Here is a 22130-nt window from a genome sequence, read left to right on the forward strand (position 1 = left end):
TCAGAACTAAATCCATAAATTAAAACTTTTTTTTTTTTTCAAAATATCACCATTTTAGTTTAAAATGTATATGAATGTAGACTAGCGTTCAAAAGTTTAGGGGTGTTAAGATTTTTGAAATATTATTGAAAACAGTTGTTTTATGCTCACCAAGGCTGCATTTGATCAAGAATGCAGTAAAAACAGTAATAATGCAAAATGTTTTTACAATTTAAAATTAGTGTATTTTAGTTGAAAATATATTAAAATGTAATTTATTCCTGTGATCAAAGCAGAATTTTCAGCATCATTACTCCAGTCTTCAGTGTCACATGATCCTTCAGAAATCATTCTAATATGCTGATCAAAAACATTTATTATTAACAGAACAGCAGAACATGCAGAACAGCATTTATGTGAGATATAAATAATTTGTAACACATTTAAAAAAAAATGCTTACTGTCACTTTTGATTTAATTTAATGCATCCTTGCTGAATAAAAGTATTAATGTCTTTAAAAAAAAAAAAACTTGGCCCTGAAGTGTAAAGGGTAAAGTGTGTCTTTTGGATCAGTGACTGGATCTGTATCATTTTAATCAAGTTTTTTTCAATTCATTTAAATAGCCCAGCAGGGTGACAAATAATCTCTTAATTAAAAGGAGCTCATAAAAATGGCTTGTACTCTTGACATTTATAAAAGAATTAGAAAAGTATTATTTAAAATAATTTTAGATTAGTATGTCACACTGCTGTTGCAGTTTAATAAATCATGTCATGCAACCCATTTACCAAGATATTGAAAAATATATATTTATATTTTATATATTTTTTGCATTTGTCACTTTTTTCCAAAGCAACTTAAAAAAAAGAGTGATTTCTGACGGATCATGTGACACTGAAGACTGGAGTAATGATGCTGAAAATTCAGCTTGGATCACAGAAAATAGTTATTTCAAATTGTTGTAATACAAACACACACACACACACACATTTTTGTTAGTGGAATGTAATGCTGTCCACCATTTTATTTTCAAATGCATCTGTTTTCAAGCATCCTGAAAGTTGCTCCTCCAGCAGTCATTGATTTGGGGAACGGTTGCATTTTGAAGTGCTTTTGTTTGTGTTGCCCCTGGAGTGTGTTTCATTATTATCAAGCACAGAGCATCTCTGCCCTACTTTCACTGTCCACCCACACTCAAGCTGTTTGAGCGTCTCCACAGATGCAATATTCTCACCCGGTCCCAGCGCTGTTTTTAGACACCCATCTTCTCTACCGCGCCGAGGAGTTATATTACATTTTTCCTTCATCATACTCCTTTGCAATCATAACTGGAGCTCAGATGAACGTATAAACTTGGAAATGCGAATTTCATTCTTATTAAAAAAATGAAAACATATGGACTTGTTTTTGTATGTATGGCAAGTCAAGCATAGTTATTATTACTATTGCTCACACTTACGGCTAAGGGCTTGTGTGAGTGCTGGTAATAGTTATTCCCAGCTTTAAAGTGTCTGAAGCCTCGCTGTCAGTCTCGGTGAGTTTTGCTGACGGTGGGACTACAGACAGACAGGAGAGCGGCGTTTGCTCTTCGATCTGTCTTTCGTAAACTCTTATAATCCCAGCCCCTGGTGACGGCTTCTTTCCACCAAACATGCTTTGATCTTCTCAATTTTTGAGCTGTATTTTGTATAGTAAGGGTATAAAATAACATTGTATTCCTTTGCACTTTTATTTGCATATTCAATGCCTGTGCAACACTAAAAACAATGCTAGGGTGTTGTGCTGTGGTTGCTAAGATGTTTTTTTAGTTTCTCTTGATCATAGATGGCATAAATCTTATTCAAGTAATAGATATGCTCTTAATATTTTTGTAATTTCATCTGAATATCAGAATTTGTGAGATTTAGTCATTTGAAACAGTTTTGAGGTTAATATTTTTCTAGAAAATAGAAAATACGTATATAGAAAATATATAAAATAATTATATTATGTTGAATATAAAGTTTTTTTTTATGTGTGTCTGTTTACTAATGTGGGCACATGGATTTATGGAGTGCAAAATATTGTATCGATTTTTAATGAAAAGATAAAATTAGACCCAGAAGGCCCCAAGTGGCATTTTATGTTATTATTATTTTTTAATACTTACTGTAAATTATTGGGTTTTTCATTTTAGACATCCGTATAGGATAACTGAGTGAAATCATTCAGTTTGCAATAACAGCGTTGCTGTTATGGAATATTGTTACTTAAATATGAGAAATGAAACATGTATATATTCATATTCCTTTACATAAGTCATATAATAATTTACCTTTCAGATGAATCTCTTTTACTGGGATTCTGCTCTATCTGACATTGGTTATTCAATTCTTCAAATAAATGTAAAAATAAATGAATAAATAAATAAAACAGTTTTTTTTAGTATTTTACTTTAAAGACACTTATAATTTTGAAGTATAATAATATAAGATAATATAACAATAATATTAAAAGTAATGCATACATTGAAAGGTAGTGAGGTAAGGTGGCTTCTTTGAATAATTTTACATTTAAAAAAGTCTAAAGATTTAAATGGAATGGTTGATAGTTGATTTAGTATTTTACATTTTACAAAAATATGAATATATAATTTTATACTAATATAAAATAATATGATATATATAAAAATGTATACATTCTGCGAAAGTTAAATAAGTAAAATGGCCTCTAAATAATTTTACATGAATAATTTTCAAAAAAATAGAATAGTTGATTTAGTAGTTTACATTAATCACACTTAAAATTATAATATAGTATAATACAATAAATCATAGTATTAAAAGGCATATATACGTTCTATAAAAGTTAGTGAAGCAAGATGGCATCTTTGAATAATTTTACATTTTGTGCTATGAGAACTAAATGAGCAAATGTTAAATATAAAATAATATGATATATATAAAAATGTATACATTCTGCGAAAGTTAAATAAGTAAAATGGCCTCTAAATAATTTTACATGAATAATTTTCAAAAAAATTGAATAGTTGATTTAGTAGTTTACATTAATCACACTTAAAATTATAATATAGTATAATACAATAAATTAAAAGGCATATATACGTTCTATAAAAGTTAGTGAAGCAAGATGGCATCTTTGAATAATTTTACATTTTGTGCTATGAGAACTAAATGAGCAAATGTTAATGTTAAATTAGCTGATGCATCATCATCATCTTGCACATGCTTAACTTACACCTAAATACATTGCAATTTAAAAGTGCACAATGGCATCTTCCCTCATCCTACCCTACTACCTTTCTAAGCTATCAGATTTCTACCTGAACAATAAAAAACTACCGCAAATGTTAGTTAAATTAGCTGATGCATCATCATCATCTTGCACATGCTTAACTTACACCTAAATACATTGCTATTTAAAAGTGCACAATGGCATCTTCCCTCATCCTACCCTACTACCTTTCTAAGCTATCAGATTTCTACCTGAACAATAAAAAACTACCTAGCAACCAAGCATAACACCCTAGCAACCACACGGCATTGTGCAAATAGCCATTCAGAACGCGGCAAACAGATGCATTTTTGAATTTAATCAGTGAAAGATGATAAAAAGCTCAACACAGGGCAAATAAACTATAGCTGGGTAAAAAGTGTTTTGGTCAGTAGTTAAAGTGGGTCAGTGTCTGTGAGTGTGGCGCTGTGCCTTTAACAGTAATGACAATAATAATGAGCGCAGAAACCTCCTCCGCACCAGAGGAATGCTCTTGACCAGCACTGCAGTTTCATGCAAACCTGCGTCTCTTCTGCTTGTCAGATGGAGGCTTTGGAAATGTGTGAAGTGAAACGAGAAAACGCTTCTAAAAAGGGTTTTAGTCAAAGACGGTTTTCTGATGAAGTACACTACCAGTAAAAAGTTTTTGAACAGTAAGATTTGTAATGTTTTTTAAAGAAGTCTCTTCTGCTCACCAAGCCTGCATTTGTTTGAGTACAGCAAAAACAGTAAAATGTTGAAATATTTTTACTATTTAAAATAACTGTTTTCTATTTAAATACATTTTAAAATTTAATTTATTCCTGTGATTTGAAAGCAGAATTTTTAGCATCATTACTCCAGTCACATAATCCTTCAGAAATCATTCAGATATTCTGATTTGCTGCTCAAAAAACATTTATTATTATTATTATTATGTTGAAAACAGCTGAGTAGAATTTTTTTCAGGTTTCTTTGATAAATAGAAAGTTCAGTATAACAGGATTTATCTGAAATAGAAATTTGTAATATTAATATCTTTATGGTCACTTTTGATCAATTTAAAGCATCCTTGCTAAATAATAGTATTAATTTCTATAATCCCCCCCCCCAAAAAGAAACAATTTATTAAAAAAATTATACTGACTCCAAGCTTTTGAATGGTATAGTGTATATTGTTACAAAAGCTTTTTATTATGTAATCATGTTTTTATTGTGTTAGTTAGTTGTAATTTTTAGTTATTTTTAACTTAATCAAAATAACCCAACTGCAGTTTGATGGAGATTAATTGGAATGCACAATGAAAAACCATGATTTCTGAGAATTGTTAAAAACGGAGTTATCTGTTTTTGCAAATGAACTCTTCATATATATATATAAAAAAAAAAATGAAATGTAATGTTAAAATACTTTCTCATATCCAAATATTGTAGATTTACTTTTTTTTTTTTTTGAACTACTCTTACATAATCTTTGTTGCGCCTGTCTCAGGTGATCACGGATCTGGAAGAGCAGCTGTCGCAGCTGGCGCAAGAAAACTCTGAGCTGAACCGACAGAACTTCTACCTGTCCAAACAGCTGGATGAGGCCACGGACGAGAACGAGGACAGACTGCAGCTCAAGCAGGACGTGGAGCGCCTGCGCCGGGAGGTGGCCGACCGAGAGATGCACCTCAACAACCAGAAACAGGTAGAGTCCACACACACACACACACACTCCCGTTGGCATGTGTGTGAGTCACAGACAGTCGCATGTGGACGCAGCGGGAGAGAGATGTGGGCTGAATTTAAGAGCCCACCGCAGGTGATGAGCACAGATGCCGCTCACTCTGAGAGGATGTTTAGATGTCATTAGCATCTCGAAAATGAGCGTAATGTAAGAATTTAACACATTAGGGGGCTAAAAGGTGTTCTGTAAATCATACTGTGAATTTAAGAGCTCAAAACATTCTTTCCAGTCCAAAATGATCATTTATTGAAATTAAACCACAAAAGTGAAGCATTCTGAATTTTTTTTTTTTACTCTTTTATTTTAGTTCTTCTGGTGTTTAGTAATAATAATGTCCTGTAAATAATAATTTAGTAATAATAATGACATGTAAACTTTGTTCAACAGTTTTGAGGTCGGTAAGATTTTTTCAAATTCATTTTTTAAATAAAGAAAAGAGCAAAGATATTCAGCAAAGATGCATTGAATAGATCAAAAGTGACAGCAAAGACATTTATAATGTTACAAACATTATAATATCTTCTATTAAAATATCTTTTAAATGTTTTATTATTTTCTTTTAAAACAAAATAATAATAATAATAAAAATAAGTCGTAACATTATGGCCTGGTTTCACAGACAGGACTTAGACTAAGCCAGGATTGAGCCGTAGTTCAATTAGGACATTTAGGTCATTTTTATAAACGCACCTTAGAAAAAACATTACTGGTGTACATCTTTAGACAAAACTAAATGACATGCACTGACATGTTTTAAGATCAATCAGTGTAAGTTTCTTTCAGCTGAAACAGCTCAGACTTTTTACATTTTAGTCTGGGACTTGGCTTATGCCTTGTCTGTGAAATCGGCCGTATAAGTGTCACAGAAACCCAGCAATATCTGATCATTTTTAGTAATTCAAAGGCCTGGAAAAGTCTTTGAGATTAATCACATATTAATAAAACCTAATTTCATGTAAAGAAAGGTGAAGTATAAAACTAAAAATAAAAATTATTTATTTAAATCGAGTTGACAGTAAATGCATTTATAATGTTACAAAAAAATATTGATATTTCAAGTCAAATCTATTAAATTGTTTCAAATGTAAATTAAAATTATTTAAAATTATAATAAGTTATGCTTATCTACTAATCTACTTTATCTTTTTTTATAAACTTTTCTATTTTATAAACATTGTTCTTTGTTATTGTATTCTCTATAAAACTACAAAATTATGTTTGTCCATTCGTTATGAAAACTGGAAAAATCATGCAATATTAAATGATTGCTGTTGTAAGTTACATTTCTCAATTACTTTATATAAAGTTATAACATTATTAGTGTCATAGAAAATTACCATTTTAAAATGGTAATTTTCTGGGCCTGAAAAAATTATTGGAAATGAATAATAATAATATAAAAAAAAAAATAAATAAAAAAAAAATATATATATATATATATATATATAAATGAAATGTAATAAAAATAATTTACATATAATTCAATACAGTTTATTTAAATTAAATCAAAAAGTGACAATAAAGACATTTATAATGTTACTAAGATTTTTTTCAACTGATAATAATCAGAAATGTTTCTTGAGCAGCAGATCAGCATATTAGAATGATTTCTGAAGATCATGTGACACTGAAGACTGGAGTAATGATGCTGAAAATACAGCTCTGATCACAGAAGTAAATTACATTTTACAATATATTACAATAGAAAACACTTACATGAAATTGTAATAATATTTCACAATTTTACTGTATTTCTGACCAAATAAGCCTTAGTGAGTAGAAGAGACTTCTTTCGAAAACATTAACAAATATTACCAACTCCAAATTTTTGGCCTGTCATATATATGGTGGTCATATAATTATTTATTCCTCGATCTGCTGGCTAAAAATGTATGGAAGTTTGTAATGCATCATATTTGGAGTTTAGTTTCTGTAAAAGCTGTGCAAGGCATTTATATGATATATAGTGTAGTATGTTTTCTTAATTTCTCATGATATGACTGTTTTACGGTTTGAAAAGTGATGACACTACACATGAACAGCAAATCACAGCTGTCCTCCTCAGTGCCAAAACAAAGCTGTTTAATAAGCTGGAAAATAATGCTCGCGGGTTCCATAGTTTTGCGCGATGATGCCGCAGTGAGCTGTGTGTGTGTGTGTGTGAGAGGTGATGTAGGCGCGTGGGATGTGTGTGTAGGTGTGCAGTCCTCGCTGTTGTATAACAGTAGCGGATGGTAATCATAGACGCTGGTGGGAGGCAGAGATGTGTCATATTCTCCCCTCTGCCCTGCCAGCGTTGGACTTCACAGGGGCAAAAGCACGCCGGCTATATTTGGAGACTCTCTCTCTCTCCTTCTGTCTCTTTCTGAAATGTGGTAATATCCAGTCCTGCCGCTGAGATGCACTTCCGAGCACATCTGCCTGCTTCAAGACCCCCTCGATCCCCCCGCCGGCTCTCTGAGGATCAATTCCGATTGGCAGCGACTCTGAAATCCGGACCTGCTAATGAAAGTCAAAAAGAAAAAAATCTGCAGCTTCCTTTCCACATCTATCAGCATAATTTCGGCGTTATATCATGCAGTTCCTTAGATGCCGTCTGTTGGTTTGCAGCAGATGCATTGAATAAGTTATCACTGATCTGTTTCTTTTTATCAAGGTTTCTGCCATCATAGAGATAATGCGTCTGCTAAATGACTAAATGTAAATGTAAAAGTGTGATAGCATATAAATGATAGATGTGCTTGTGTGTGTAGAACATCGAGACGCTGAAGACCACATGTACGATGCTGGAGGAGCAGGTGCTGGAGCTGGAGACGCTGAACGATGAGCTGCTGGAGAAGGAGAGACAGTGGGAGAACTGGAGATCTGCCCTGGAAGAGGAGAAGAACCAGGCGGAGCGCCGAGCCAGAGACATACAGAGACAACTGGACAACGAGAAGCAGAACAGGTACAGAAACCACACGTTTGACTGTGAGAGCTGGATGACAAGATATGAGTTTGAGTCTGGATAACCTTTCAATTTAGTGGCTTTATTATGAGGACAAAGTCAGTCAAGTCACCTTTATTTTTATAGCGCTTTAGATTGTTTCAAAGCTGCTTTATAGTGATGAACAAGAAAATAGTGATTCAATGATGCAAACAAAATTCAATTCTGATGTAAATCAGCTCTAAAAATACAATAGTAAACAAAGCACTCTAACTTAGCTTTATACAATGAAAACTGTAAACTGAGATATATTAAGATTTATTAGTTTAGAAATGTATATAAAACATTTAAAAATATATAATTTGTGAATTTCATATAAAAAGATGATATATATAAAAATGATAAAATAATATCAAATAATTTGAGAAATTATTTCATAACTTTTCTTTTTTTTTTTTATCAGGCCTTCATTTATTTCTGTATTTATTAATGCAAAATTAAATTGACTATATAAATGCATATATTTAATGCACATAACTACATTATTTCATTACATATGCTTAGGATATAAAAAGGCTAGCTATGCATATAGCCCTACTCCAGAAAAATGTTTCCATTGCATATTGACATGATACATCATTTGGATAGTCCAAAAAAATTAATAATAATAATACAATTTAAAAAATCGATACATTTAGTGGATTTATGATGATGTCAAAGGACTTTATACAAAGCTTTATACAATGAAAACGGCAAACTTAGATATAATAATAATAATCATTATTATTATTGTTATTATTATTATATAACATATATTAAATATTTTATATTGTTAAATAATTAATAAATAAATATAGATATAAATGAAGGCATGGTAAAAATGTTGACATTAATGCAAATATAAATGAATGAATGCATATCTTTAATGCAAATCTATATACATTATTAAATGCATAAAATTCTAGATTTTTATATAGCTTCCAAAAAAAGAATTCTGCTGTGATGTTTATATATAACTGTTGACATTAACAGTGTACAAAATAAACTAGAAAGTGTTAAAAGTTTGTTAAAACAGTTTATATTTGAATGTCCTCTCCTTCTGTCTCTTTCTGAAATGTGGTAATATCCAGTCCTGCCGCTGAGATGCACTTCCGAGCACATCTGCCTGCTTCAAGACCCCCTCGATCCCCCCGCCGGCTCTCTGAGGATCAATTCCGATTGGCAGCGACTCTGAAATCCGGACCTGCTAATGAAAGTCAAAAAGAAAAAAATCTGCAGCTTCCTTTCCACATCTATCAGCATAATTTCGGCGTTATATCATGCAGTTCCTTAGATGCCGTCTGTTGGTTTGCAGCAGATGCATTGAATAAGTTATCACTGATCTGTTTCTTTTTATCAAGGTTTCTGCCATCATAGAGATAAGAAAATATCTGGCCATTTTAAAATGGTGATTTCCAGACCTGGAAACGTCTTTAAAAATGATTTTAAATTAAATAAGAATTGAACTCATAAAAATGTATAAAGCTTTAAATTATTTAAAACTTTAAAAATATTATAGAAACTTTTATGATGACAGTAAATGTGAATAAAATAAGATTATAATGATTTCATTTTCAATTAAAATGAAATAAAATTATTTAAATAAATACAATTTTATTTGAATAAAATATTCAAATGAAATTTATTTAATTTATAAAAACTTATGTTTATCTAAATTTCCAGACCTGGAAAAATCTCGAACATTAAAAGCTTTAAAATAAAATGGACATTTCTGTAATGAAAATAAATGTAAATAAAATGTAACTTACAATTGTAATTTTGAAATTACAATTATTTACAATTTATTTAAATACAACTTATTTAGCTTATAAATTTCAGGGTTTGGAAAAGCCTGGGAAATTAATAAAATCTTTCCTATAAAATGGAAACCTCTGTAATGAAAATAAATGTACATTAAATAAAATAAAATTATAATTTAATAAAATTATAAATTAATTAAAAATGTATTGAAGTTAAATAATAAAATCCTAAAAAATGAAACTTCTCTAATAAAAATTAATGCAAAAAATAAAATAAAAATCCAAGTAAAATGTATTAACATTAAAATAAAATTACATTTCTGCATGGTAAAAATGTTGACATTAATGCAAATATAAATGAATGAATGCATATCTTTAATGCAAATCTATATACATTATTAAATGCATAAAATTCTAGATTTTTATATAGCTTCCAAAAAAAGAATTCTGCTGTGATGTTTATATATAACTGTTGACATTAACACTGTACAAAATAAACTAGAAAGTGTTAAAAGTTTGTTAAAACAGTTTATATTTGAATGTCCACAGGGCCAGAAGTGCCCATAGTTATATAAGAGTTACATAAAGAACGTTAAGTATAGAGATGACACTGAGTTAGAGACATACTGTGCTGCTCCAACACTTCATTCTTCTATAACTCTCTCTCTCTCTCTCTCTCTCTCTCTCGGTCTCCAGACTCCGTGCAGAGCAGCGCAATTCTGAGTCTCGTCAGGCTCTAAAACAACAAAATAATAAAAAATTATGAATAACTGGGCAAGTCAGGAAAAAATGGAATGACTGTTTGAGTAACATTATTATGAGTGTATTTCTATGCTACAAAAGTCTCTGCACCCCTTTACCTAAATTCATTACTTTAGAGTTATGTGCCCTCTAGAAGCTTGCGTTCTGCAAGTGAACGGCGTATTATTGTGCCATCTCAAAGAGCAGAGCAGCGCAATTCTGAGTCTCGTCAGGCCGTTGAACTGGCGGTCAAAGAGCACAAAGCTGAAATCCTGGTTCTGCAACAGGCCCTGAAAGACCAGAAACTCAAAGCTGAAGGTCTTTCTGATACGGTAAGTGTGCCAGTGCTCGTGCGTCACTGTGGATAAAAACACCTGCTTAATGACAACAGCAATACTTATTCTGTATCAGGGTCAGAAATGAACTTTTCCATTAAGGGGCAATATTTACCCTCTTGAATTGATTTCCAGGGGCATTTTTACCTTTATAAGGGAAATTTTTATATTACTTTATTAATTGTATCTGTGTTGTCAACCCTCTGGTGCAGTTTGGTCATTTTTTATTTTATTTTTTTCCTTTAGAATTTTTGGTATGGAATGGTACAAAACTTGGTAATAGTTGTGAACACACACACACACACACACACACACGTTTGTTTCTGTGAATTGTGGGGGCTTTCCATAGACTTCTATTACTTTTATACTGACCAAACAATATTTTTTTATCCCCTAACTCTAAACCTACCCCTTACAGAAAACCTGTTTGCATTGTTACACTTTCAGATAAACATCATTTACTATTTTGTTCTGCAACAGGCCCTGAAAGACCAGAAACTCAAAGCTGAAGGTCTTTCTGATACGGTAAGTGTGCCAGTGCTCGTGCGTCACTGTGGATAAAAACACCTGCTTAATGACAACAGCAATACTTATTCTGTATCAGGGTCAGAAATGAACTTTTCCATTAAGGGGCAATATTTACCCTCTTGAATTGATTTCCAGGGGCATTTTTACCTTTATAAGGGAAATTTTTATATTACTTTATTAATTGTATCTGTGTTGTCAACCCTCTGGTGCAGTTTGGTCATTTTTTATTTTATTTTTTTCCTTTAGAATTTTTGGTATGGAATGGTACAAAACTTGGTAATAGTTGTGAACACACACACACACACACACACACACGTTTGTTTCTGTGAATTGTGGGGACTTTCCATAGACTTCTATTACTTTTATACTGACCAAACGATATTTTTTATCCCCTAACCCTAAACCTACCCCTTACAGAAAACCTTTCGTTTGCATTGTTACACTTTCAGATAAACATCATTTGCTATTTTTTTTATCATTTTTTCCCTCATGGGGACCGCAGGCCGGTCCTCATAATATCAAACATTTCAGGTTTTACTATCCTTGTGGGGTCCCCACAATGTAGCATAAACAAGTACACACACACACACACAAAAATAAGACAAAATAACACAGACATGATTTGAAATGGTTAAATGGTCCTGAAAGAAGTCCTGGTATTGTGCCTAAACTCTTAAGGTCATTTTTTGAGATATCAACCTCAAATTTGGAACATAGCTCGTTTAGATTTATGGCTTTGATTTTCTTCATGTTTTTGGAAAATATACATTCATATAAAAATATAAAATAGTATATTTGTATCTTTTTCATAATAATAATAAGAAACTTTAAAAAAACATTTTTTTTTTCACTTCAGCAAAAATCTGCCAAGTGTCTCATTTAAAAGAGACCAAACTTAAGACTGTGCTCCAAAGAATTCAAGATTTACGTTTAGGTTGGAAATTTCATTTTCATGTCTATGCTTAAAAAGTTAACAGGTTGATCATAACTATATATTATAAATACAATTTAGTACTATAAAATCACCAAAAAATATCAAATATAAAAATATATATATATATATATATATCGAACTAAAATATAACATATATTTAATTGAAAAACAAATCAGTGATTTTTGATCGCCACACAAGCAGCACCAGAGGGTTAAATTTAACCAATTACTTAAATGAATCTGAATACAGCAATAACAAAAAACTGATTAAAGTTGTATGTAAATATAAATAAAAAAACTGAATTATTATTGCTTATATAATAATATATAATAATAAATATGAACTGAACTCATATTGTAAAAATTATTATTAATGTAGATTAATGAAATATTTATAAAAACAATTTTGTGTTTGGAGAATGTCATATTCTGGTGTATTCTCTACACAGACAAACAAGTTGTTCCATGACGTAATTAAGCTCTTACATTGTATCTGAGGTTTGTTGTTTATGCCCCATTTTTTTGTCGTATTATCTTGAATTTGTGGGCCATTTTTGCAACAAGCCCCCATTAATTTCCCACCATGCTCTATCTTCATCAGCTGAGTGATCTGGAGAAGAAACACGCCATGCTGGAGATGAACGCACACAGCCTGCAGCAGAAGCTGGAGACGGAGCGAGAGCTCAAACAGAGGCTCATGGACGAGGTGCTTCACTTTACTAGCACTCAAAACATGCACGTGTGTAATCGTGCATCCTTACCATAACCAGTGTATGTTTTCTCTCAGCAAGCAAAACTGCAGCAGCAGCTGGACATGCAGAAGAGCCACATCTTCAGACTGACTCAAGGACTTCAGGACGCGCTGGACCAGACGGACCTTCTGAAGACCGAGCGGACAGACCTGGAGTACCAGCTGGAAAACATACAGGTGCACACATACGCCTGAACCCATGTTTACTGCAGAAGAGTAGCTTTGGGTGTTTAGAATGGCGGTCAACCATACTACTCTTACTAGGCATGTAGTATGTATGCTGTGTATAGTATGCGCAGTTTTCTGTCCCCAGATCAGCTACTGTAGTTGCCAAAATGCACAGTTTGCAACCATAATAGTTCCACAGTGCAGTGTGCTCTATTTGAACTTTAATTTCGAGAGTGATGAATTGCACAAAATTGGTTAAAAAAATAACCATTTATTTCTGAGATTATAACCATCTACTTACAGAATTAAACGGGCAACATAGCGAGGTGACAGCATTGCAGCATAACGCCCACTGCATGCTATTTTTAAAAATAACACTATTTGCTGCTCTGTATACAGTATGTTGTATCAGGATTATTTTAGTATTATCAATACACAATTATAGCTTTTATTAATATTTAGATTTTTTATTATTCTGTTTTAATTTTTTTCCAAGTTTTTAAATTTCATTGAGTGTTTTTGTCAATTTTTTATCTAAACAGTTTCTTTTAATTTTATTTCGTTCAGTTTTAGTTATTTTAGTACTTCAAATTTAACTAAATGAATGTCACATTGGCACCTTACTGTGATATTTTAATTCAGTTAATGTTTATTTTATTTCAAGTAATTTTTTTAATGTAAAAAGGTTTTAGTTTAAGTTAATGAAAATGTATATATTATAATGTTTTTATAGTTTTAACTAATTATAATGATTATAATTTTATTATATAAATATTTTTATTTATCTTACAAAGTATTTTTTACATTTATTTTTAATTATTAAATTTTATATAAATGTATTTTATATAGCTGTCAAAAGTTAGGACATTTTCACACAAAATTGGATTAAATAATGCAAAATTAAATACATTTAATTTTGCATTAATACCATATTATACAGGTTAAAATTGTTGCATACTGCATGCTGTTTAAAAATTGTATGCGGTGGCAGGAATGCTAGTGTTCCATTCCAAACACAGAGTTGTGTTCCAATAGCAGTATGGCTCCCTCTGCAGGCGGCGTACTCTCACGAGAAGGTCAAGATGGAGGGGACCATCACCCAGCAGAGCAAGCTCATAGACTTCCTGCAGGCCAAGGTAGAGCACCCCTCTAAGAAGAAAAAGGTCAGAGTCATCCGCTGTAAATTCACTTCATTAACTAATCTGACTAACTGCTTGCTGAGCTGCGCATTAGGTGTCCCTGGAGCTACACACGCAAATAACTGCATACTAACCGCGTCATCCGTCAGAAATCTCATATATATTCATATATACAGAAGCCCTGAATAAGTGAGTTGTAGGAAGGGACACCTACCTGGATATGTAGGGATGGAATGGCAGGATAGAGTCCTAGCGTGTCTGTGGGCGTGAGCCTGGGCGATTCACTTGCTCTCGTGTTTTGGGTGCAGGGGCTGTTTGGCGGCAGGCGTCGAGAGGATCTTCTGGCGGCGCTGGCGGCACAGGGACAGACGCAGGTGCCCGCCGTGACCCCTGTCCCCCTGCAGTACAGCGACCTGAAGGCCGCGCTGGAGAAGGAACGCGCTCGCTGCTCGGAGCTGGAGGAAGCCCTGCAGAAAACACGCCTGGAGCTCAGAGAGGGTGAGACGATCATACATTTGGATACATGTGTTACATTTGGAAACTGGTTGCTTGTTTTCTTGTGTTACAATGAGCAGGGACTAAAATTTGGTCGACAATTACACAAAAGCAAAGTGAAACAGAATCATAAAATTGTTCTTCAGAAGAAAGTAATTTTTTTTTTTTTTCAAGATGAGCCTGAGATAAGCATAAATATCATGAAATACAGATTAAAAGCAAAAGAGAAACTTCTGCTTGAAAGACTTGAATGTAATTTCCTCTTAAATGTTGTCAGAAATGTTTTTAAATAGGGAAATGTCACTGCATAATGGAGTTTAAAAGAAAGTTAGGGGCAGATTTTTACACAAAGCACATAAAGAATTTCAGAAAAGACAGTGAAAGATTGATAGTTTAATTTTAAATACAAGTTAATATTAATTTAGTTTTATATGGTATATATGGTTTTGCATTTTTACATGGAAAATGTTTTTAGAGTTTAGAAGACCCGAATTCCGACTAGAAAGGATGATAATGCAGACAATTAATTATATTATATTATAATAATGTTTTTATAGACTATAATTACAATTATTGCAATATATACTACTGTTTAAAAGATTAAGGTTTTTAATAATATGTATACTTAAGTATTAATAATAGTAAGTTTTATTCATCAAGGATGCATTAAAGTGATCAAAAGTGAAAGTAAAAATATTGCTTTAAAATGCAAATTGTTGCTTTTGAATATTTTATATTCATCAAAAAGATGAACAAAAATTTGTTTCACAAAAATATTCAGCAGCACAACTGTTTTCAAAATTGCTAATAATCAGAATTGTTTGTTGAGCAGCAAATCAGCATATTAGAATGATTTCTGAAGGATCACGTGACACTGAAGACTGGAGGAATGATGCTGAAAATTCAGCTGCGCATCAGGAATAAATTACATTTTACAATATATTACAATACAGAATTCATTTAAATTGTAATAATATTTAGCTGTCAAATGAATGCAGCCTTGGTGAGCAGAAGAGACTTTTAAGCGGTAGTGTAATAAAGGGTTTTTTAAATGACACATTCTATTAAACAATAAGCAAACATGCCACACACTGAGTGTAATGTTGTCAGACATGCTGGTTTTCTCAGTATAGTCTCTCTGCCGTCTCACTGTATTCTCTCCTCTCAACAGTTCAGTTTAATAAAGCTCTGGAGCACAGCGGTACTCCAGCCACCCCGGGTTTGGCTCGTCAGCAGCTCATGATGTCCACCAAATCCAACAAATCCCCCGAGCACCAGCCCAGCAGCGGCCTGATGTCGTCCAGCTCCGGCCGCAGGAAGGACGCCGCCAATCCTGAAGGTTTGAAGCCAGACGCAGAGCTTTTGCAACCTTTTTAATATTCAAAACATAAGCAAAACAACAATTGTGTTCTCTTGGTCCTTCTTGCCATTTCGTCTCATGCTATGAAAAGGGAAATTAAATCAGAAGCTTGTAGAAAAATGCTGATTTGATGCATATTTAATGCTGTTTCAATATGAGATGAGGAGGCTCTGTCCTCTGAAGGACTCCAGAAATGTTTTGGCTCATGTCTGTCCACACTCACTGTCCTCTGTTGTCGTTTCACAGAAATAAGGAGAGCCACTTCTGAAAGTAAGTTCTTACATAACAGGCTCAGGCGGCCCACTCTCAAGAAACCATGCCATTTGTGCTTGAAATATCAGGATTTTTTATTTAATTATTTACACTTTTATTTCTAAAGGTTACTGATGAACCTTCAAGATTAGGCTGATATATGCCTAAAAATCATGAAATACAGATACAACTAACAAACTTCTGTTTGAACTATATGGTCAGAAAAACTTTGACACCATTTCTCAAATATAATTTCAGAAAGGTTTCACATTCACAGCAGACACATTCTGCATTATTACATTAAATGCATAAAGCATTTTAGAATTTTTTTGTTATATACATACTATTAATGTTTTTATTATACATACTATTAATATATTATAAATATATTAACCGTTGTGTGTACATACATATATATACACACACACAGACATACGCACACACAAATATATTTGAAATATATATAATATAGGTTTGAAAAATATGTATTTTATATATATATATATATAAAATACATGTATTTGTATATTTACTATTTCAAATATATGTTTTAAATGTGACAGTGTTCAGTCATGGGGACACAAATGGCACCGTTTTCTGAGAATGAAGCAGGCGTCTCTCCAATATCTTTTCTTTCTTGATATGATCTTTATATCCCTGCAGAGATAAGCTCTCTGGCCAAATCCAAACATGTCATTCAAGGAAACGTTTCAATTGAACTCTTTTGGCTGTCCTACACCCAATATATTAAACGAAGGTCATCATGGTTTGATGACTGCAGACTTCCACTCAGGACATCATGAAATGATTGTGGATCTCCAAAACTCCTGCACACAGATCTGTCAGGACACTGAGCTTATCTCATATATATGGCCATACTCCTGCTGTATGCCATGCGGAATACCAGAACTCCGAAATCCTTGCATGCTCGTACCCAAGCTACCAATGACAGCTTGGACAGTACAGTGATGCTGGTGTTCTCAGAGCTGGTTTCACCCTCTGGTGGAGAAGTGTTCTCAGGAGAGGACATTTTCAGCTTGCTTTGGCCTGTTTGCATAAGTTATATAGACGGGCATAAAAGACACAAGACGGTTTCTAAGAAAGTACATTTGTTTGTTTGATCCTGTAGAGTACACCAGACGTGTGAAGGACAGGATTCATCACAACACTGCTCACCGCTTCACACAGGGGCTCAACATGAGGGCGGCCCGCTGCACCGTCTGTCTGGACACCGTCCATTTTGGACGGCAAGCCGCGACATGCATCGGTACGGATTACATGTAGACCATTTCCAAATACATTGTCACTGTACTTACAAGTAGGGATGTGCCAATATGACTTTTTACACGAATTAAAAAAAAAATGTTCAAGTCAAAAGTATTATTAAAAAATAAAAAGTATATTAATGTAACATCACTGAATCAGCCTAATTACATTTTTGATACCATCAAAAAAAATTTTTGGGGGTTAAACTAAGTAGAAATAGCTTAAGTAACAAGTACAGGTTAACACTTTATGTTGTGAAAAAGGGAATCATAATTGTTTGGTTTAATTTGTTTAGTAAATAAATGATTCCTTTAGTCGCTTTCTTTCTTATTATTTCCTGTCAACCCTGTAAAACCTGAAGCTAAATTAAGTTGTTTTTACATATTATACATTTTACACAAGTGAAATGTGCTTTCTTCCATTGCAAGATGTCATTTTTTCAGGAAACAAATTACTTTAGGGATGCAAAAAGGCAGAAAGTTTCCAAAAATTTCTGGAAACTTTACAGAATTGGAAAATTGTAGAAAATGTTTGACATTTTCTGCCCCTTTGCAACCCTATATTAACTATGTGTGATGAGTTTCTAAATAGAATAGGAAAAAAATTCCATTTCCAAATAATGGAAAATGGAAATAGATATTTTTTATTTAGAAAAAAATGTTTTTCCTCCTGTTCCTTCTCAGGCATGATCCCTTTTCTGACAAGTGATTATAAGTTATTAAAATATAGCAGTTTTTTAATATATATATATATATATATATATATTTTTTTTTTTATAGAGAGAATATATTTTTTCAGAAATGTAATGCAATTTAAGGCAATATAACAAAAGTGTAATATATTCACTATTTAAAAAAAAAAATATATATATATATATATATATATTTTTTTTTTTAAATAGTGAATATATTACACTTTTGTTATATTGCCTTAAATTGCATTACATTTCTGAAAACTAGTCAATGCTGCTGCATTAGTGTATCTAATATAACGGCTGAGCAAATGTATATATTTTTTTCTTCTTTCGGAAAGTCATGTTGGGTTTTATTTCTTTTGATAATGGCACTCATGGGAATGCAATAATTATTTGTCGTATTGTTTGTTCACCACTGTAGAAGTTACTATGATGACTTGTGCTTCTAAAAAACACAGAAATGTGAAAAGGGCCCACTGTTGTTTCTTAATAGATCGCTGACCCAATCAGGTCAACCTGGGCTAATGCTGAAGATGCTGATCCTCTTTCTGTGTTGGTTTAACCATCTTCTCTCTGCTGCTTCAGAATGTCACGCTTTGTGCCACCCAAAATGCTCCCCGTACCTTCCAGCCACCTGCGGCGTGCCCACAGAGTATGCGCTGCACCTGTCCGAGGCTCTGTGTCAGGAAAAGGGAAGCACCTCTGGTCTGAAAGACGTTGGTGGACATATGAGGCTGGAAGGATGGCTGAAGCAGCCCAGGTGAGCCGTGTGCCATGAGCATGAACACCATCAGAAGAGAAGCAAGCACTAAGTGTACATGGAATTGTGGTTGTCCTCCTGCAGAAATGGAAAGCGTGGTCAGGGCTGGGAGAGGAAGTACGTGGTGCTGGATGGATGTAAAGTGATCACCTACGAGACAGAACCAAGAGACGGTCTGTGAATGTTTTTACTTTTCCCAATCTAACTACTGGGGTGCTTCAGGGCTCAGTTCTTGGACTTTTCTGTTTGCACACAGCATATTATTACAGAGCAACTGTTCATCTCTGCTGGAAAATCTTTATTCATACTAGCTTAACCTGGTCAAGCTGGTCTTTGGATAGTGGTAGCTTGTTTTGACTAAATCTAGGTGGTTACCAGCTTTAACCATCTTGACCAGGCTGGTCTACCAAATCAAGTTGGTAGCTCCTCCTGATCAACAATCTAGACATCTTAAACCAGCTTAAGGAGGTCTGATGGTCTCCAAACCAGAGCAGCTAACAAAACCCCTCTAAAACCATCAGTCCAAACCAGCCTAACCATCGGAAACCAGGTTGATGGCCAGAGATGATGCCGTCATGATTGATCCGACCACACTTCTAACATTCTAACACTAACTTCTAACATTTTTTTCTAATTTATGTAAACTTGCATATTTTATATCTAATTTGTTTTTTGTTGTTGTTAAATTTATTTTATTCTGTGTACCAAGATTAAGATTTGAAATTGATAACACCATCTTAGGTTGAATTTAAAGCTGGGACTGGACATAAATGACCAACATGGACAAGCTAGAAACCATTTTACACTAGTCGCTGCCTTAATCAGTCTAGTTTTATCTGTTTTCCAGCAGGGATAGACAGGTATAGAATGATGTGCCTTGATGTGAATGATGTATAATCTGTCCTCTCAGAGTCGGTGAAACCGCTGGATGAGTTTGAGTTGTGTCTCTCTGATGGAGACGTGACTGTTCATTCTGCTGTCAGTGCTTCTGAGCTGCCCAACACGGCCAAGACAGGTGATGCCTGTGGAATTGCACTGTACTATGTCCTTACTAACTTTTTTGGTATGCTGAATGTGGATTCAGAAAGTAGTCCATGTCCAGATGTAACATGTTTTTCTGTCTCCTGACATACTTGTATGTGTTCAGATGTGCCGTATGTGCTGAAGTTGGAGTCGTCTCCGCAGTCGACATGCTGGCCCGGTCAGACTCTGTACCTCATGACCTCAGGGTTTTCTGAGAAGCAGCGCTGGGTGGCCGTGCTGGAAGCCATTGTGGCCAGCAGTCGTGGGGCGAGAGAGAAAGCCGAAGCAGACGCCGTGAGTGAGAGGAACCAGAAACACCCACAGACCATTCATAGTGACATTTAAAGAGTCAGTGCAGTGACATGTAAGGCAGAAACTGTAGGTTTGTTTCTTCTTACCAGTACAGTGGGAAGCAGGGAAACATACTGATAATCCTAAAAGCTCTGCGAAGTGCATCAAATGAAAAAATGCACTTTTTAAACATACTGGTCACATCCTCGTGATGGTGTTTGTGGTTCTGTACAGAAATTGTTGGGTAACTCCTTACTCAAGCTAGAAGGAGATGATCGCCTGGATATCAACTGCACCCTCCCGCTGACTGACCAGGTACCTGCGTCATCCACTAATATCACAATTGCTTTGAATTTTCAAGATTTCATTATTTTCAGTCTATATTTGTTATAGTTTAATATACCGTCATCTTGTTTTTGTCATCAGATTGTGTTGGTGGGCTCTGAGGAAGGGCTTTATGCCCTGAATGTGATTAAGAACTCCCTCACTCACATCCCGGGTATGGGATCCGTGTTTCAGATCCATATCATCAAGGAGCACGACAAGCTGCTGATGATCGTGGGTGAGCAAAGATCACTATCATTTACTGCTCGTTTCAGAAACCAAAACTGAATGGATTTTGCAACAGCACAAAAGAAAATTAGCATGGTATTAGACATGTGCCGGTATTCGGTAATGCGATATATCACTGTAATGAATATGCACGATATTGTTATCGTGGGCACTTCAAAATACCGAGAATAATTATTTATTACAAATTATTCCAAATTTTGAATGCATTTTAAGAATACTTTTCCCATCAACTGGTCACAATGCACAACACCGCTGTATGCTGCATCAAAGACGCATGTGCACTCTGATGTAAACAACCACGGATGACAAGCACATGGCAGAACGCATGAGAGACGCTCTGGATGAAAGCACATTCACTCTCTGACAGCAGATGGCGTTGAACAGCAGAAATGCAGCCATTACCCTGGAAACCCGTAAACAAAGTGCTACTTTCTGTTTCTGAAATGTATTTAAATGATTTAAACAGCCATTCAGATTTTTGTATTCGCTATGGTGTTCATCACAGTGCCAAATACTTAAATATTTAGACTTAATAGGCTATTTATTTTCAAAACTTTTTACATTTTAATCTGGACTACAACATGCCCTAGATAGCCTATTGTTTGAAAGTGTTTTGATTCTTTATTGTTCGGTCACACTTTACATTAGGGCTTCATTATTTAACATTAGTTAATTCATTAGTTAACATAAACTGCCAATTAAAAATTCTTCTAAACATTCATTAATCTTAGGTGATTCCAATATTTAATAACGTGTTAAAATCAAAAGTTGCAACTGTGTTATTTAATGAGCTAATGTGAACTAAGAATTGTATTTTTAACAAAGATTAATAACTTCTGTAGCAAATGTAGTTATTGCTCATTGTGAATGTTAATGCATTAACTAAGGTTAACTAATGAGATCTTATTGTAAAGTGATACCTATTGGTCTTTATATTTCTTTTGCACTTTAATCTGTGTAGAATTTTTTACTTTATACATTTTTTCTGTATTGCTTTATTGTATTTAAAAGTTCAGCTATATTTGTTATAAGAAAAAGTTATTAAACCTGTTATACTGTATTATGACAACACTTTTTTGAAACAAAATCTCAATATCGCGATAATACCGTATACCGTGATAAAAACATTAGCA

General features: G+C 33.7%; 1 protein-coding gene across 1 annotated transcript in view; it reads left to right on the forward strand.

Annotated features, from left to right (window-relative positions):
* The window catches only part of LOC107670977 (citron Rho-interacting kinase-like), a 73241-nt gene that overhangs the window by 37913 nt on the left and 13198 nt on the right, over window positions 1-22130 (forward strand). The window contains exons 17-32 of the mRNA XM_016463792.1: window positions 4726-4923; window positions 7716-7909; window positions 10384-10420; window positions 10662-10760; window positions 12827-12931; window positions 13013-13153; window positions 14200-14307; window positions 14592-14781; window positions 15950-16117; window positions 17520-17657; window positions 18936-19110; window positions 19195-19283; window positions 20021-20125; window positions 20258-20427; window positions 20659-20739; window positions 20851-20986. Of these exons, the coding sequence (XP_016319278.1) occupies window positions 4726-4923; window positions 7716-7909; window positions 10384-10420; window positions 10662-10760; window positions 12827-12931; window positions 13013-13153; window positions 14200-14307; window positions 14592-14781; window positions 15950-16117; window positions 17520-17657; window positions 18936-19110; window positions 19195-19283; window positions 20021-20125; window positions 20258-20427; window positions 20659-20739; window positions 20851-20986 (2134 nt within the window). The remainder of the gene's footprint in view (window positions 1-4725; window positions 4924-7715; window positions 7910-10383; window positions 10421-10661; window positions 10761-12826; window positions 12932-13012; window positions 13154-14199; window positions 14308-14591; window positions 14782-15949; window positions 16118-17519; window positions 17658-18935; window positions 19111-19194; window positions 19284-20020; window positions 20126-20257; window positions 20428-20658; window positions 20740-20850; window positions 20987-22130) is intronic.

The sequence above is a fragment of the Sinocyclocheilus anshuiensis genome, unplaced genomic scaffold (assembly GCF_001515605.1).
Source record: "Sinocyclocheilus anshuiensis isolate Anshui unplaced genomic scaffold, SAMN03320099.WGS_v1.1 scaffold332, whole genome shotgun sequence".
NCBI classification, from domain to species: Eukaryota; Metazoa; Chordata; class Actinopteri; order Cypriniformes; family Cyprinidae; genus Sinocyclocheilus; species Sinocyclocheilus anshuiensis.